General features: G+C 35.6%; 1 protein-coding gene and 1 long non-coding RNA gene across 3 annotated transcripts; both read right to left on the bottom strand.

Moving 5' to 3' along the window:
* Positions 1-6,524: 6,524 nt before the first annotated feature.
* On the bottom strand, positions 6,525-12,158 carry LOC132606436 (uncharacterized protein C6C3.02c-like). Its single transcript, XM_060319933.1, has 5 exons — positions 11,996-12,158; positions 7,466-7,522; positions 7,270-7,350; positions 6,989-7,164; positions 6,525-6,856 (listed from the first exon to the last, which is right to left on the bottom strand). The coding sequence occupies exons 1-5, from the start codon at positions 12,012-12,014 to the stop codon at positions 6,764-6,766; spliced, it is 426 nt and encodes a 141-aa protein (XP_060175916.1). The 5' UTR covers positions 12,015-12,158; the 3' UTR covers positions 6,525-6,763.
* Positions 12,159-13,010: 852 nt separating this feature from the next.
* On the bottom strand, positions 13,011-16,892 carry LOC132605181 (uncharacterized). 2 transcript variants are annotated; one of them, XR_009569090.1, is made up of 4 exons: positions 16,430-16,892; positions 16,226-16,344; positions 15,814-15,967; positions 13,011-15,715 (listed from the first exon to the last, which is right to left on the bottom strand). It is a non-coding gene; the product is annotated as an uncharacterized LOC132605181 (long non-coding RNA). The 2 variants fall into 2 exon arrangements; XR_009569089.1 differs by having other exon boundaries at positions 13,011-14,394; positions 16,430-16,884.
* Between the last annotated feature and the right edge of the window lie 1,107 nt (positions 16,893-17,999).

Raw genomic sequence — 17,999 nt, 5'->3', positions numbered from 1 at the left:
TTAGAGGTACCGGCACCAACATCAGCAAATTTTCTACCACTCAATCCACCACCACTAAAATTACCACCAAATCTGAAAAAATCATTAAATCCAGCAACTGGAGTAAATCCACTAATATTAGCATCATCATCTCTTAAGGGAAACATCATCAACACCACCACCAACAACAACAACATCATCAGGCTGAACAACACCACCAACAGCATCAGCACCACCAACTGCATCAACAACAACATCACCACCAGCACCAACAACAACATCACCACCAGCAACATGACTACCACTACCAGCAACAACATCATAAACCCTAGTGATGGCTGTCACTCCAGCCAATTCCCCTTTGAACCTATCAATCAATCTGTCAGGCACAGATTCTATGGGCACAAAGGTGACAAGGCATGGCATCTCCAACTCTCTTATATTTAGGACAAGCCATGGGTTCACAAGCTTCAACAAGAAAGTAGATATATCAAAATGGTGCTAAATCATAAAAAGCAAAACCTATTTAAAATAAGTTATCAGGTTGTTGCAAAAGGTTACACATCTGTTGGACAATGTCCAACAGATAGGTAACTTGTTGCAGCAGGTATCTCATCTGTTGGACATTTTCCAACAGATGGGTAACTTGTTGCAGCAGGTTACTCATCTGTTGTAAAAAACTAGTTGCATGTTATAACAGATTCATCTGTTGGGTAACTTATTGCAACAGGTTAATCATCTGTTGGACATTGTCCAACAGGTGCATGTGTTGTTGCAGCAGATTACAAAAGCTGTTGCAACAACTAGTCATTTGTTGTGTTCTAATGGTTACAGCTTCCTTAGGGGGGTTGAAAAGGTCAACACTCAATTTTGTGTTGTTCCTGGCAGTGAGCCATCTAAGAATTCTTGGATAGGTAACTTCTTCGGAGTATTCCTTGACTTGATGCCTGAGGTGAGGGAATAGCTTCAAATGCCCAAGCCTAGAAAAAAAGATGCCATCAAAAATCAAAATAGTGATTGAAAGACAAAAAAAAAAAAAAAAAAAAAAAAAAAAAAGAAAGAAAGAAAGAAAGAAAAAACATTGAAGAAAATTTACCATGAAATCCCAAGGGAAGCCATATAGGTTTTGTGTCTTCCCCCTTGGCTTCAAATCCTTCATCAAATATTCAACAGTCAAGCTAAAGCTTTTAAAACCCCAGGCATAGTTGTTGAAGGCATCATAGTCCTCAGCAAGTTTAATCAATCCAAGCGGTACGTTGTTGTTTACGTCTCTTGCCCAAAGAACATTGTGCACAAACCAAACTAAGCACAGTGCCTCCTTGTGCTTTTTTGAGAAAGTTTTGGACTCCAAATCATGCAACAATTTCTTTTGAATGTAGCTCTTTCCCACTAAGTTTACCAAAGAGACATCATTCTTAGCTTTGGAACCCTTTGGTTTCTTGGCTGCCTTGGGAGTCCAGGCTGGCTTGGTTAATACAACAGTAGGAAGAGGCTCGCAAAGATAACATCTCAATCTAGTAACTATGGCAAACTCCTTCATGCCAAAACAAATCGGCATGCCATAGTAATTGATCCAAACCTCATCCTTTCTATCACAAATAATCCTACGCTTCAAAAGCTCAGACACCATTGTCATTTGAAATCGGGCACCGGTATTTTCAGGCAAAGCTAAATAGAGCCAAAAGCAACTAGCCCTAAAGAAATTCTCCAACCCCTGCTGCCGGAGAATGCCCCTAAAGGTGTCAAAGCCCTTGCCCATGCTTGATCTAACCACAAAATCACCGGAAAAATCATTATTTCCATTCAGCGGCATCGTCACGCCATACTTTTCAATGTTGAAACTCTTGACGACCTCGTCAATGGAAGGTCTAGAAGACTCAACAAGATTGGCATCCACATTATGTTTCCTTTTTCTTTTTAACTCGGCCAAGGTCTGATCTGTTGATTCTTCTTCTTTTTCTTCATTACCCTTTTCAGTTTCTGCATCTTCTTCACCTCCTTCATCTCCTTCTTCTTCATCTCCTTCAGCATTTTCTTCATTTTCTTCATCTCCTTCAGCAGATTTTTCATCATCTTTTTCACTTTCTTCTCTAGTTTCTTCACTTTGTTCATTTTTGTCACTTTCTTCTTCATGCCCAACAGAGGTTTCGTGGGTTTCCTCTCTTTCTGAAGCCCCAGTTTCACTAACTCTTTCCTCTAGATTTGTTGATTGACAAATAGCAGTCACAAGTTTATCTAATAGTGTTTGCACCTTGGCTCTTTTACTACTTTCTCCCTCAGTTGGTTTCTCTCTTTTTCTTTTAACTAGAGCCATTTTATCTACACACAAGAGATAGAAAAATAGTTTTAATTGATTAGTGCAACATTCACCGTAAAAAGGGAAAAGGAATATGTTGCAACAAGTAATAAGTTGTTGCAACAGATTAAGAATATGTTGCAACAACTTATTACTTGTTGCAGCAGAATCTTAAGCTGTTGGAAATAGAAAAACAGTAGCAACAACTTAGCAACTGTTTTGATTTTTTACAACATCTTGTTAATATGCTGCAACAAGTGCTTCAGTTGCAGCAAAAACCTCAACAATTGTTTTGATTTTATCCAACAGTTGTTGGATAAAATCAAAACTTTTCCTAAACCATACCATGACAGCAACAACGACAGCAAAAACATCTAAATTTAACTACAAAACATCTATGTTTCACTACAAACACACAACCATCACAAATCTCACTCACAACTTAAACAAAATACACCAAATAGGGGTTTTTTAACCATGCAACCTCAGCAGATGTTTGCAACTGTCAAACAAGTGCTGAATTTGCTGCAACAGGTAACCTCAGTTGTTGGAAAACATCAACAAAATTGCAAGCCTTTTTTTTTAAAACAAGGAGAAGAAGAACAAAAACAGCACCAAAACCATAATTTCACAACCACAACCACTATTTACAAACTCACAAACCTCAACAAGTGCAACAAATACCCGAAACTACAACAAAACAAACAACATTCAAGACTAACCCATATTCTTCTTCATCTTCTCTAACCAAAATCATCATTTTCACACTCTGATTTCAAAACCCTAACTTTTGAACCAAGTGAAAGAAAAACTTTACCTGAGAATGAATAGAGAAGCAGCAGCAATGGAGAGAGAGAGAGAGAGAGAGAGAGAGAAATGAGCAGCAGCAACGATGAGGAAGCAGCAGCAATGGAGAGAGAGGAACGAGCAGCAGCAACAATGGTGGTCGCCGGTTTTTTGCCGCCTGAGGAACTGCCTTTTTTTTTTTGAAATAAAATGAAGAAGTAGTTGGGGTCGTGGGGGGAAGTGGTTTGGAAGAAGTTTTTGTATAATGTGTGTGGGCTTTTATGTATTTTGTAAATGATTATAAGTTTTAAAATTATAATTCAATCCCAACTTAAGTTAATCACATTTTTAAAACAAGTTTGACCTTGGACCATTTCTAATTAGGAGACTTTTGTCATCAGTTTATTCTTCCATCATGGTGCGTGTCACTCGACCTCTTGTTATGTTTTTTATTGAGTCGAGGGTCTCTCGGAAACAGCCATCCTACCTTGGTAGGAGTAAGGTCTGCGTACACTCTACCCTCCCCAGACCCCACGTTGTGGGATTTCACTGGGTTGTTGTTGTTGTTGTTGTTGTATGGTGCGTGTCACTGTTTAAATGGTTGATGACTTATTATTGAAGAGGTCAGGTTTGTTTTTTCCAGAATTTGCTTTCCTTTGTTGTACTATATTGACTAGGCAAATATCTTCTTTATTTTTTTTTATTTTTTTGACAAACACATACACAGACATTAAAACTTATCCGGATATTTTATTTAACCACATAAAACTAAATATATGACTATTTAAATACTTATCTTTATTCAAACTGTTGCTAGAAATTTTTTTGAAATTATAGTCTAAAATAAGTCATAAATATTTATGTTATTGTAAATTATTTTATTAAGAGTAAAAATAAAGTTTTTAGTTAATTTATTTTTAAATATAAAAATGTACTTTTTTTTAGACAGACTAAAAGAAATATCACATAAATTGGGATAGATGAAGTATTACTTAGACAGCTCTGACCCAAATTAACAACAAACTAAAATACATGTAACTTACAACATCAAGACCATTATCTAAACCTTCCTTAGGTTTTAATAACTAGCTTCCAAATTGGTGAATTTAAAAAAATATGCAGCCTAGCACAGTACTTTGTCCTAACGTAGCCATGTTATTTAGTTTATACTTGCGTGATCCATTTTCTTGCCATAGTTTGAGTGTACTTACCTTTGTAATATAATTACCTTATATTAGAGTGTTAACACATCGCTAACTATAGTGATGAATTCTCTGTGCAATTTTCAGTCGCAATTCTTGTCGAAAATCCCATTTCAACTCTCTACTAAATGACTTCAAAATCTTGTAGATAATCTCTTAAGACATGTTTTTAACGAGTATAAACGACACCCACTCTAAAAATTTCTCACAAAATCATATTTGAAATTCACAAACCAGTACTTCAAGCTTGATCGACAATAGTGATTTACCTTTTTCACCGCTTGAATATTGCAAAAACGTTACTCTTAACCACTATTTTAGCGCCTAACAAAATAACAAATCGAGTATGTAATTAACAATCAAGAGGCGGCCGAATTAAAGAAGAAACTTAGGGGTAATGTTTTTAGTACTGACGTTCACATAATATACTATGGACCAATCCGAATAAGGATTGACAAATATGATCCATTTTGATAATAAGCTTTGGCCGAATAATTGAGTGTAAAAATTCCTCCTAAATTTTAGTCCAGGGTTCTCGTTGTCAGAGATGTGGTTTATTAGGGTTGACCAAAAGATGTTTTTGCCTAGGCACAAGTAAATCTGGAAAGATAGTTTTAACTTTTAGAAACACGTCTTGGTTCTTGAATTGGTCGCTGAATAGCCATGGAACGTAAATCAAAGTGGCCTCACATGAAGTAACATCACTATTAGATTGCAACTAGAGTACAAGTTTAATAACTACCTCTACCTTTGCGTGTTAATTTGCTTGTTTTACTGATTGAGTAGTTTTTAAACCCAAGGTAGGCCTATTAGTAGGACCAAATTAAAGCCGCAAGGAAAGTTTAGAGTCATTATACTTGTTAGCTGTTAAGAACTGCGAACAAAGCAACTGGCAAGGTTACTCAACACACATCATTCCACTACAAATTACTTGAGAAATAAGCAGAGGGGCAAATTACCATAACAAATTGACTCAACGCGGTCATAATGATGCGGACGCACCATATAGGAAAGGAATCCAACTCTTTGTAACAAACCTCTGATTATTTAATTCAGGATCAGTTGAATATAAACAAACCATTTAAGAACACCGCACTAACTGGCGACTAATTAGCATAGGTATAAATAACTCTAAATACCTCTCAAAATGGGAATAGAGGCTGAATACTATTGTTTTCAGAACCCATGCCAGCTAATAATAGACATAGCACTAACAGACAGGGTTTTGAACATGATCCTTGTTCTGAGAGCTTTTTTATGTATTTTCAATTGAGTCATCGTATTTCTAATACGGAAAGTCTATTTAAGATAGAACTCCCCCAAGCAGAGAGTTATACATAGCTGCACTTGAATTTCATGGAAATGATTGGCAGAAAAGATAACCCAAGGACAATAACAGCAATCAGGTAGGGGTTGGCGTTCGGTTTTTCGGTTCGGTTTGGCGTTCGGTTTTGCGGTTCGGTTTTATCAAATTTCGGTTTGGCTATTTCGGGTTCGGTTTTTTTAAGGTGGACACCGAACACCGAATCAAACTAGTTCGGTTCGGTTCTTTCGGTTTCGATTTTTTAAAGTTCGGTTCGATTCGGTTTCGGTTTTTTCAATTTGGTTTTTTTGATATGTATTAGAAGCGATTCCCTTGACGCTAATTCATACTCTCAAAAGCAATAAAACATAAAACTGATAAATTAAAATCAAAATCAAACAAACAGAATATACAAAAATAAAAAACTATAACCATGATATAGGATTACTATACATACAGAATAATTAAAAAACACATAAAGGACATACATTAATCCTAAAGACACATCCTAATTGTCTTCCTTAACATATTTAATTTTCTCAACTGAAGTAGAAAATTAGAAATACAAATGCAAAAGAGAATTGATTACAATTGAATTTTTTTGACTTTAAACTTAATAAGACTGAATTATTTTAATCTTTTTGGGTAATGTATTAAATTTCAATGTGTTTGATTTTTCGATTCAATTTTATCAAACTTCGATTCGACTATTTCAGTTTTAATTTTTTAAAGGTGAACACCAAACACTGAACCAAACTAGTTCGGTTTGTTAAAGTTTCGGTTCAATTCGATTCGATTTTTCAATTTTCGGTATTTATGCCCAGCCCTGCAATCAAGTAGGCACACAATCTAGAATCTGATATTTAGTTTCATGCATTTTTCAACTAGTTAGTCAATTGAATTATACTCACAGAAGGACTTGGGAGTTCTCATATAGTAAGAATTGGATAGTAACTAATTAAGCCAAAGGCAGATGCATCATGGCATAAAAAGCGAACTGAAATATAGTATCATAGACAGGTCTATAGAAGTCCCAATACTTCAGGCTCAAGCCTATAATTATTAGGGGAACAGCATATCAAGAACCAATTCACTTGCCAAAAGCCAGCTAGTTCTTGATCATAATATCATCATTGTTTCAACAATCGGATTAAGAATGGAGTTCAAAAATATTAAATTGACACCCAACCAACAAGCTTAAGCATTCAGCATTGAGTTCCTCCTGCACTCGGACAACATGTCCATGTAGAACTGACACTTGCCAATGTCACTTCCGGAGCTGTTAATGCACTGCAAGTTGAACCACAAAAATCGCATCATCAGAATCTTCTTGTGAAAACAAGACAGGTCATACTGACTTGAAGGCTGATAGAACTTCCAATTTGCAAATTATTAGTTAAAAGGTTTGAAATTAACACATACGTCTTGGAATGCTTTATTGTGCATACTGCAAGCATCAGAACCTGCACCGCTTGTAGTGGCCGCTGGAGCAGCAGCAGCTGCCTCAGCAGCGACAGTTTCATGTTGAATGGTGCGTGGGCCCATAACAGAATCTACAGCCCTGTGTGCCACAGCACTTCCAGTACCGAAGGCCATCCCTGTAAAACATATCAGACGAGACATCTTTAAGCAGCTTTCCCCAACAAAAAACAATTGACCAACTGTGATTTAAGTTATCTACATACTGCAGGATATACTCATACCTTGAGCTATGGTAGAACCAATACCACTAAGCATGCCACCACCACTACTTTGCATGGGAGCTGGTGGGGGAGCATGTTGAACTGCAAAAATGAGATAGATTATGAAAATGCACGATTAAAGGAAGATCAAACCACATCGACCAAAGACATGAATAAGTTGCCAAGAACTAAAAGTCTGACTACCAAGGAAACCAACCTGGGGCTGGAGCAGGACGAGGGGCCGCACGAGGCGCAGGACGAGGAGCAGATCTTCCTAAGTAACAAAACAAGGAAAATCAAAAATCATCAACCAGAATATAAGGGGTGCAAGAAGTTACCCTTTTATCCCTTTTTTGACATTGGTTGCCCTTTTATCCTTTAGCGAAGAATGAATTACAACAGAAGACTACAGCACAAGTGGTAAGGAGAATTAAGATGAACTAGAGCAATCAACTAACATGGCAATTATATTACAGAATTGGATAGAAACCATATTCCAAAGACAACTGGAAAAAGATTACTACCTCAATCCTATACATCGAACAGGAAGAACAACACAATTAAAACAATATTCCTATAGTTGAGGATTTAAGAAATTCTGCCGGCGTTCTACCCTGTCTTCCTTAAGAAACTCACTCTAAATTCCATTCCTTTTAGCAATTGTTGAATCTCATGTCAAACTTTCTGGTCTAATACCAGATACACAAATCAAGAGGACACAATTAGAAAATAAAAATAGTCTACATAACCATAAATGTGAGAATGCTAATGCAAAGGATCGATGCAGCAATTAGCTTTTCAATGCAACTGAAACTTATTTTCTTCTAAGCCCACAAAGCCAAAAATACGATCAGCCTTAGCAGAAAGGACTGTGAAATATTAAAGTTAATTTTTTGAAAGAATAAATATCATAGATATTAGAAGATAATCTAGAAGGTTATATTGGACTATCTTAGATATTTAGTTCTTAAGAAAAATCTAGATGCTCTAGAATCTTAGATAATTATAGAAGAGGATAGAATTGTCTAGATCTTTTTAAATAGGATCATGTCTAGAATCATCCATACACAACTATAAATAGGGTGACCTTAGTCATTTGTAACCAACCCCAATTGTAAGCTAATACTACCAATACAAGCCAAGTTAACCCAACACAACCCACTTCAAGCCAATTCAAGTAAACTTTTCCTTTTCATAGCTTCCTCTTCTTTAGTTGAATCTTCCGATCTTAGTTAACGATCTTGGGCTAGCAGAAGGTCTTCCCGATTTACCTTTCTTCTGCTATATTTCTCTATATGGTATCAGAGCCATAGCTGTAGTTGGCTTCTGAATTTTATTTCAAGATCGGGTTAGAGGTAGATTCAGCTGGTTTCTCTATATGGATTTAAGCGGCCGTGTTAATGGACTGGGGATGGAGTTGTTGAATCAGTCCAATTACAAGGTATGGAAGACATGTATGGAGTCATACCTTGTGGGAGAGGATTTGTGGGATGTTGTTAATGATAGTTACACAAGTCCTTCTATTGACGGAGCGAAAAATAGCGACGCATGCAAGAAGTGGAAGCAAATTAATGCGAAGGCGGAGTTCATCCTGAAGAGGTCCATTTCTCACAACTTGTTTGATCATATTATTAGGTGCAAATCAGCTCATGAGATATGGAGGACCCAACAAGAAGGATGAAGCGCGGCTACAGATCTTGGAGAATGAATTGGCTAACACCATTCAAGGTAATCTTTCTATTGCCGAATATTTTTTGAAGATTAAGAACTTATGTTCAGAGATCTCATTATTAAATCCGGATGAGACTATCTCTGAAGCACGAATGAGAAGAATTATCATTCGTGGTTTGAAGAAAGAATATATTCCTTTTGTTACATCAATTCAAGGATGGGCTCAACAACCATCCTTGGAGGAGTTTGAGAATTTGTTGTCATCACAGGAGCTACTAGCCAAACAGATGGCTAGTGTGTCTATCAAAGAAGGGGAAGGAAATGCTCTTGTAGCTGACAAGAGGAATTTTAAAGGAAGACAAAAGCGAAGTGGCTCAAAAGAGATGACACATTCTCAATTCCATGAGGGGTCAAGCTCGCCAAGACAAAAGGAAGAGTCTTCTAATAATGGTAAGAAGACTATTAAATGTTATCGATGTGGTGAAGTAGGACACATAAAAAGATTTTGCCGAGCCAAGGAAAGCTACATGGCTCAAACTGAGAGAGCTCCTGAAGAAGAAGATTGGGGAAGGTGCTTTGTAGCTGAGACTCGAGTAGTAGATGCCTTGGCTTCTCTCAATTTCGAAAGAGGCTGGATCGTGGATTCAGGATGTGGGCACCATCTCACTGAAGATGAATCTAAATTTTTCAACTTCCAAGAAAATAATGGGTGATGTCATTGTGACAGCAAATAATACAGTCCATCACGTGGAGAAGGAAGACACTGGTGTCATCAAAAAGCAAGAAGATTCCAAAGACGTTCAGACTAGTGACGTGGTAGCTGCTACCGAGGAAATCAACGAAGCAGATCCTGAAACTGGTAATAAAAGTCTGGACGTAGAGGGTGTTGAAGTAGAACCGGAGCATGAAGTTTCTGAAACTATATATGACAATGGTGACCATTCTGGAGAAAGCATTGAGGGAGTTGTAGTGGAAGTTGAAGTCTCTGGTCAATCATCTGCCGTATCAAAGTCAATCACTAGCTCGGATCAAATACTAGAAGCAGATGGAGAAGCCGACAATCAAATAAATGAAGAGGTTGACCTTGAAGGCTCAATTTCATATGGAGAGACAGATAATATGGTTCTCGGATGCTCTGAAGCTGACAAACAGTTCATTGAGGAGCTGAAAAAGGAATCTGGTGGTGGATCCTACGGTAGTGCTGAGTCTTCGCAGGAAATTAATGGTCAGATCATCACCGACTCAGGTATTTCTCCAGATAACACAATTGTTAAGGAGCTAAGAGAAAGCGGGAGTTTGGAAACTCAAGAATGTAAAATTCAGCATGAAGATGATTCACGTGGTTCGCAAAGGCCAAAAAGAAATAGTGGCAAGACTGCCCGCTACAGAGATGAAAATTTTATCAAGACGTATTCATGTTTCTTTGGAGGCCCAATTATCAGCGGAAAACCATCATCATTTGAAGAAGGAAGAAGTGTCGGGAAAACATTGCTGAGATCTTCACCAAGGCACGTCCAAACGATTCGTCTAAGTTCTTCCACGACAAGTTCAGGATAGCTTCCAAAAAATTACTTTAAGGGAGAGTGTGAAATATTAAAGTTAATTTTTTGGAAGAATAAATATCATAGATATTAGAAGATAATCTAGAAGGTTATATTGGACTATCTTAGATATTTAGTTTACTTAAGAAAAATCTAGATGCTCTAGAATCTTAGATATTTAGTTTACTTAAGAAAAATTTAGATGCTCTAGAATCTTAGATAATTATAGAAGAGGATAGAATTGTCTAGATCTTTTTAAATAGGATCATGTCTAGAATCATCCATACACAACTATAAATAGGGTGACCTTAGTCATTTGTAACCAACCCCAATTGTAAGCTAATACTACCAATACAAGCCAAGTTAACCCAACACAACCCACTTCAAGCCAATTCAAGTAAACTTTTCCTTTTCATAGCTTCCTCTTCTTTAGTTGAATCTTCCGATCTTAGTTAACGATCTTGGGCTAGCAGAAGGTCTTCCCGATTTACCTTTCTTCTGCTATATTTCTCTACAAGGACATCCACCTAATATATGCTCAATTGAGATTATTTAACTGTCATATGATTAAGCCACAAAAAATAACTACTAATAAGGCAGCAAATACCGTATCAATATCTAAACCGTTTACAGTTTTCTTCACTAGAAGAGCATACATTCAAGCTCTAAGAGAAAAAAGAGCATTGTATCAATACTCAAACCTTCTACAGTTTTCCCCATTAGATAAGCATACTCGCAAGTTCTAAGAGAGAAAAGCATGTATCCAGTCCACCGCCAAAGGAATGAGGGGGTTCAAAGCATCAAGGGTGTCTTTGGTATGTCGGAAAACATTCTGAAATTGGTCAAAATACTTTAGAAAACAATTCCTTAAAAATGAGGAAAGTTCCCTAATGAAAGTAGAAAAAACACATTCCATAATAATTCAAATTCATTTAATCTTCTCCCCACCCCACCCGACAGACCCAACTCCCACCCCTCCACCATCCTACCCCCCACCCCCACACCCACACCCATCGTAATGTTTTGTTAGATCACCTATACATGCTCTAGAAATTATATTCTTTAGTAAGAACCCCACTTGTTTTCCAAGAAAACATTATTTAGGAAAACATATTCCATGAAGAATATTTTCCTTCATAACAAACACACCCCTAATCTGTTTCAATACAATAGCAACATATTTAGGATTTACAACTAGTATAATCACAATTACTATTTGTCTTCCCAAATACTAATACAGTCATTCTTTTTGGGACGTAAGGAATAATTCTTTATGTCGTAGAAGCATGTATTAACTCAAATAGAAAGAAAAATCAAAACTTTATGATGAATCAAATCAGTTGCATCCAAATACGAACAAATAAGTCAATATGATTAATCCTTCGATTTCACTGTAAATTGAATCCATTTCCGTTTCAATTTCCAGAAGTAACCAAACATCAGAAAATTAACAGGAAAAAACCCTAAAAAAAAAAAACGAAATAGATGAAAGTAGATCTGAATTAAATTTTAAAAGATAAAGTGGATCGAATTACCAGAGCTACGACGAGGCATGATTTTTTTCTGGTAGAGGCGGCGAAAACCCTAGAGAGAGAGAGAGAGAGAGAGAGAATTTGGGATCACAATAAACCCTAGAAATGAACGGATATGTAGATGACGATGAGGTCCTAAATTTTTATTTATATAGTGGGGAAAATGTTGTTGGGGTTGATGTAGTGCTACGTGTCACTATTTGAATGGTTCGCGTAACGTGATCAGTGATGATGGAGGTCACAGTATTTGATTTTGTTGGAATTTTCTAGAATGTGTTTTATTGCCTCAAGCCCTCGACTAAACACCCACCACATTTTCGTCACTCAATACTCCATGCGTCTCATATTACTCGGCCCCTCTTCCATTTACGTACTTTTAAAAAAATTATAAATAAAAATATATTTTTATAATATAATTCTTAGCTCTCTCGAGTAAAATATACACTAATTTATATTGGTTATTTTAAAAACAATTAATATTAAAATCAAAATAAAAAAACTTTAATAAATTATTTTAATTTTATAAATGGATAAATATTTTGAGACTGATAATTTTAATAATGTGGACACTAATATGGAAAGGAGGAAGTAAAAGAAAAGATTATGTCTAATCACATAGAAATATTAACAATAACAAAAATTGCTCCTAGGTTTTTAAAGTAGTCTCTTAATTTATATATTCATGAGCACTTTTGGTTCTTTAAGTATATCAGTGCGAGAATTTTTAAGTTTCGTCTAATATTTACCAAACCTTGTTTGTACAATTTGAGGAAAACTGAAAAAAAGAAATTAGCTAGAAATTTATATTTGGATGTGCATTTTTTCAACTTTATTTAAGGTCGATGTGCATTTATTTTTTCAAAGGTGCATTTATAACTTTTTTGACCCATTTTTGGTGTAATAATTGTAGTTTATGGTTAATAGCTAGATGGCTCGTGCCCGTGCACAGCACGGGCGTATGCTCGATATAGTTGTGCGCATTACAAGATCACAAAAAAAAAAAAAGGTTCAACACAGATGAATAAATTAGTTAAGGTAACTCTATAACTGAACTGCAACAATATAGATAAAAAGTACTTGTATTCTATCACTTTAGTTACAATTACACAAACGGGAGAATATTCAAACTAATAATATCTTCTACTGTTAACGCAAAGCCATTTTCATCCATCTAAATGAATGTTCTGCTTCAAATACATGTGACGGAGGAAACCATCGAGGATGAAAAGATTTGAACTTTTTCCTACAAGGGGTTAACCTGCAAAATATAAATTACAAGGTTTCTAACACAAATCAGGAGACCACAGGTATGAAACATTATTGTCTGGGGAAATATGGAAGACAAAGTTGAAGATTCCAACTGATAACATAGATTACGCTGGAAAAAAATTAAAACATGTAGCAATCAAATATAACCTAGCGTTCACTTCACTTCCAACACATCCAAATTATACCTACCTTATGGACTCTGGCATCCTTCAATGTCTAAAAAATCAAAAGGCAAGTATGCTCTCGGGAAAAATATATATTTTAAACACAAGATCAACCAAATTAGAGAAATCCAGTAAACATATGTGAGTTTATAGTCCTAGCATGGAGGCGTTCTCAAAGATCTGTCAACTGTGTAAATACAACTTGACAACTTAGAAGATTTGACGAAGTTCAGGATATAGTTTCTCTGAAAGCGCTTCAACTGTTGTTGGGAGTAGATTCAAACAGTTCCTGACACGGTATGAGACACTGGGCAGTGTTATGAATTATGTTAGCACTCTTTACAGCATTAGCATATTTTCTAATAGTAAAACAGCCAAAGTGCCAAGGTTAGTCATCTAAGAGCTAAAGATGGCATTCCATCAAAACAAAGGAATAAAATGCATTGTATGATCTTTGACCTCCTGCCAAGTAAAGGACAAATAACAAAATAAATTTTCTCTTATATAAAGCTGTATTAATTCTAAAATGTCTCCAAGGTGGTTGAACACAACACCGAAGATTAATGCACCAAATATAATTGAAGAAAACCAAAGGGTACAGAGGTAGATTCTTTATCCCAAATATACTCTGCCATAACTCTCTTTTTATTTATGCCTTTTCTAAGCAGATGGAGTGGTAAATAATTTCCACAATACCTGATTCTTGTGTCCTATCCTCTGGGTAAAACATGTATAGAAAGATATATATCGAGTAGCTGAAAAGGTATAAAAGCATGTACTCAATGATTTTAACACACAGGGAAAATAAATACATACAAAAGCCTTTTCAGTGAAGTCTACTTAAATACTTGACACTTAGTAATTTGTAGTACACTTAGTAATTTGTAGTATCCCCTTAAACGGATAGTGCTAGACAAACTATCATCTCTTACATGCTACTCGATCTTAGCCCACTTCTGCATTTAGAATCTGCCAAAAACCAATAGCTATGACCAAACAATTATCATACATTGATTCATATCAGCTCAGGCTCAACCTGAAACTATACTTTCTTAAAGCGGGATTAGGATTATTCTGCAAATTCACATCACGAGATTATCAAAAGAACACCTTAATTTTCCCAACACTTCATTGGTCATTTTCCCCAGAGTAAGTTTTAACATTCTAAATCTCTATAAGAAGGAAAAAAAGAAGGAAAACAGAAGTACTTTTCTTTCCTCAACATTTAAAAATAAAAAGAACGAATTTGAAAGTTTAGTTTGCAAATTTCAATTATGTTGAAGTAGCTTTGTAAAACATTGAATTCTGATAGCCTAATATACAATCAATTTATGTTAGAACAAAAGTCCCGTGAAGCATGCATCAATAAACCATCAAATGTCAGATAACTCTTCCGTTTCCTCAAGCTAGTTCTTAGTTCTCACAGACAAAAGCATGTAAGAAACTATGCAAATATGTTAATAGTCCACAGTTGCAAAGCTTAGGTTAATTGTATATCGATTATTTGCTACAAAACAGATGCTAAACTGTTGGTTATGCCAGTTCATCACCATCCTGTCATCTTGCCATCTTTGAAGGTTTTTGGTTTTTACGGTATGTCTGTCTTTTTTCCTTTTCTTCTTTTCTGATGGAAAGATAAACTTCATTGCTACGCACCAAGCTGGTGCCAAATATGTATAGCAAATAGGATTTTGCTTAATTCTCTACAAAAGGATTTTCACCCTATCGTGTCTTTAAAGAGTTAAAAAAAAAATCTAAAAAGAATGGTTACATACTAGGCATCTTTCAAATTATACCAAGAATAAACTGGCAATGATTTGAACTGGATACATGGTAAGGGCCGATAACTATTTTCAAAACGCCTATAATTTCTTTCCACGTTTAGCAAAAAAATGCATGACGGAACCTATTACTGGATGTCTCTGTGAATGGATATAATATCCCATCAGGTACCAACATCTCAAGCAAGTTAAATACGTTGGTACAAACGGTCAAAATCAACATTTAGCATCGAAAGCCAATTGGAACACAACTGTCTTCTAGACAAAAACTCTTATAACAGTACTAACCAGAAAACCTTTTTTATGAGACAAATCTTATTAACTATGTCGTGTTTCAGTTTGTCTTCACTTCTCAGCCTTAGTAGTCAAGCTTATTCTGTAACTAAAATAACCAAATATATGATAAGAGCACAAGTAGTAGGGGTGAATGAGTACCGGTTATACCACATTATAGATTGCTATTGTTTCTTGGACAGAGGTAGAAAGGAATGTCTCCTCCTTTTGATTTCCTAACATTAAGTCAGCGCAAAACCAATTTGTTTATAAAAAATAGAAAGTCTGCACCAATAAACACAGATATTTCTGATTGTGAACTGATGTTATGTACCTGCAAAGCATCTTCTATTTCTCTCCTTCCTCAAATAGATTCATCTTGGCCAAGTTATCTTATGTTGAACTCTGTTGCTTGGAATATACATCTTGTTTATGAATTTCTCCCCATCTCAGACCCTTCCAGCTCCAACTCATAATACAGTTCTTTCCTAAAAGATAAACGCAAATTAAAAAATAACCAGATGCAGTTTTACATAGCATCTATAAATACTCAAATTGGCAGAAAAATACGGCCGACATTCTGACGTAACCCCGCAGGATTCAACTTCAACTTTGTTCGCTAATTTCAATTTGAACCTTAAGATAAACCTAAGGATGAAACTAATCACAAAATGAAAAATGAAAAAAGTAGAGAGGAAAAGCAGGAGGGGGAAGAGAGTTAAAATTCCCAAAACAGTAGCACTTACCGGTGAATAAGCAAGTTCAGTGGCAGAAACCTCTGTAATAGATCTTCTCAGCTTCCATGGCTTCAATGCTTAACCAAACTTCACTTCAAAATTTATTCACTGTCGGCCCATAAACAACCCTTGCAAAAACAAAGAAAATTAGGTTATCTAAATACCCAAACGACACACTGTGCACGAGGAAAAACAAAAATCAGTCTCATTTACCAGAATTCCTTTAATCTTAAGAAATGTTTGAAACCTTCCAACTCCCTAGAAAAGAATTAACAGCAGCAGGACGTCAATAGAAGCATGGCCATCTAAAATTGATGAAAGCAAACCACAAAAGTAGAAATTGAAGTGAAGATGAAAGGGCCAAAGAGGATAGAGTAACTCAAATGGAAAAAAGAGAGGAAATTGATGAAATTTGTGAATATATGGAAACAACTTCAGAATAGTGGCAAAAACAAAGAAGCAGAAATGGAACAGAAAAATAGAACTCACCAGAAAGTAGAGAGAAGAACGACATGCAAACAGAGAGAAATTAAAATTTTACCAAAGCACAAGCACATGAAATTAAGTTGACGTGGGTCTGCAAATAATAGACACGTACATCCTCTACAAAGTCCACATAGTTAGCTAGTAATAGTTAGGATTGAATATAGGTACATCGCAAACTCATGAACATATGGGTTATATGCTAAAAATGAACAAATCTCAAATGACATGCCAAATGCATGTTCACATGGAAAGACAAAAAGCTACTTGCTTTAGCTGGAGGTATAATCTCATATGATACAACAGGAAACATGCATTACTCTATACCTTTTTGCCTTTATTACCCCTAATGTTGGCTTCATATTCCAAAAAACACAGCTACATGATTACAAATAAATTTAAAACCAAGAAGATATGTCATTACAGAACGAGCAAACTAAAAACTTACAATTAGATTAACATTTTCGATAATTTAAAGTCACAATAGCTGTCAACATTAGTTTTTGATGATCAAGCAAGCAATAACTTTCTCTTTTGCACCTCACTGGTCTTCTTCTCGTCAGAATCTCCAATAGAATAACACCCGAAGAATAATTATATGTCACTATAATCGGTAAATTACTTATAAATTTGGTGAAGAATGATCAAGTATGTTGCCTTAAAAAATCTAATTAGAAATGTAGTTTAGACAATTCATTTTTTGTTGATAGGTAGTTTAGATGCACAAACTATAATCAATAACATCTGAAGGTAAAAATACATTTTTTTTTCATTTAACATAATTGATGGTTAAATACTTCACTGATCAATGAGCTTTTGCATCATTAATACCTTTGTTTAATCGAATACTGAGACATTTTTGTTTTACCTTCTCAAAAACAATAAGTTAACTTCGCTCTGTGTTTTTTGGACAAATCCAGTGACAATTCTCCACTCATGTCCTTCCAGAGCTGGGCAAGTGATCTTTAAGGACATCTCCCCGATCCTCTTTTACTTTACATAGCTTTTCGTCTCCTTAATAGCTTGGATTTCTCCAAAAAATGGGTTATCAAAAAGATCAAATCACTAACTTCGAAAGTAGTTGCTTCAGCTTCAGGCACTCGAATTTTCGGTATTCCTTTTTACTTCTCATCTAACGAATGCAACTTTATGCACTCAAAGAAGAGGCTACATACCTCCTCTAAAGAATTCTTGACTAAACGCCTTAACGACATAATTCAATTCGGCATACACTAATAATAAAATTCGTTTGCTAGATTGACGTGCTTAACTCCAACATCTGCAGAGTTAAATAACAAAA

This window comes from Lycium barbarum, chromosome 8, assembly GCF_019175385.1.
Source record: "Lycium barbarum isolate Lr01 chromosome 8, ASM1917538v2, whole genome shotgun sequence".
Taxonomy (NCBI): domain Eukaryota; kingdom Viridiplantae; phylum Streptophyta; class Magnoliopsida; order Solanales; family Solanaceae; genus Lycium; species Lycium barbarum.
Note: the sequence above shows the minus strand (reverse complement) of the source record. Positions and strands in the feature narration are given on the sequence as shown.

Coding starts and splice junctions, on each gene's coding strand:
- LOC132606436 (XM_060319933.1), bottom strand. Junction 7,165..7,269: donor TGGTTCTACCATAGCTCAAG/GTATGAGTATAT, acceptor TATGTTTTACAG/GGATGGCCTTCGGTACTGGA. Junction 6,857..6,988: donor ACAATAAAGCATTCCAAGAC/GTATGTGTTAAT, acceptor TTCAACTTGCAG/TGCATTAACAGCTCCGGAAG.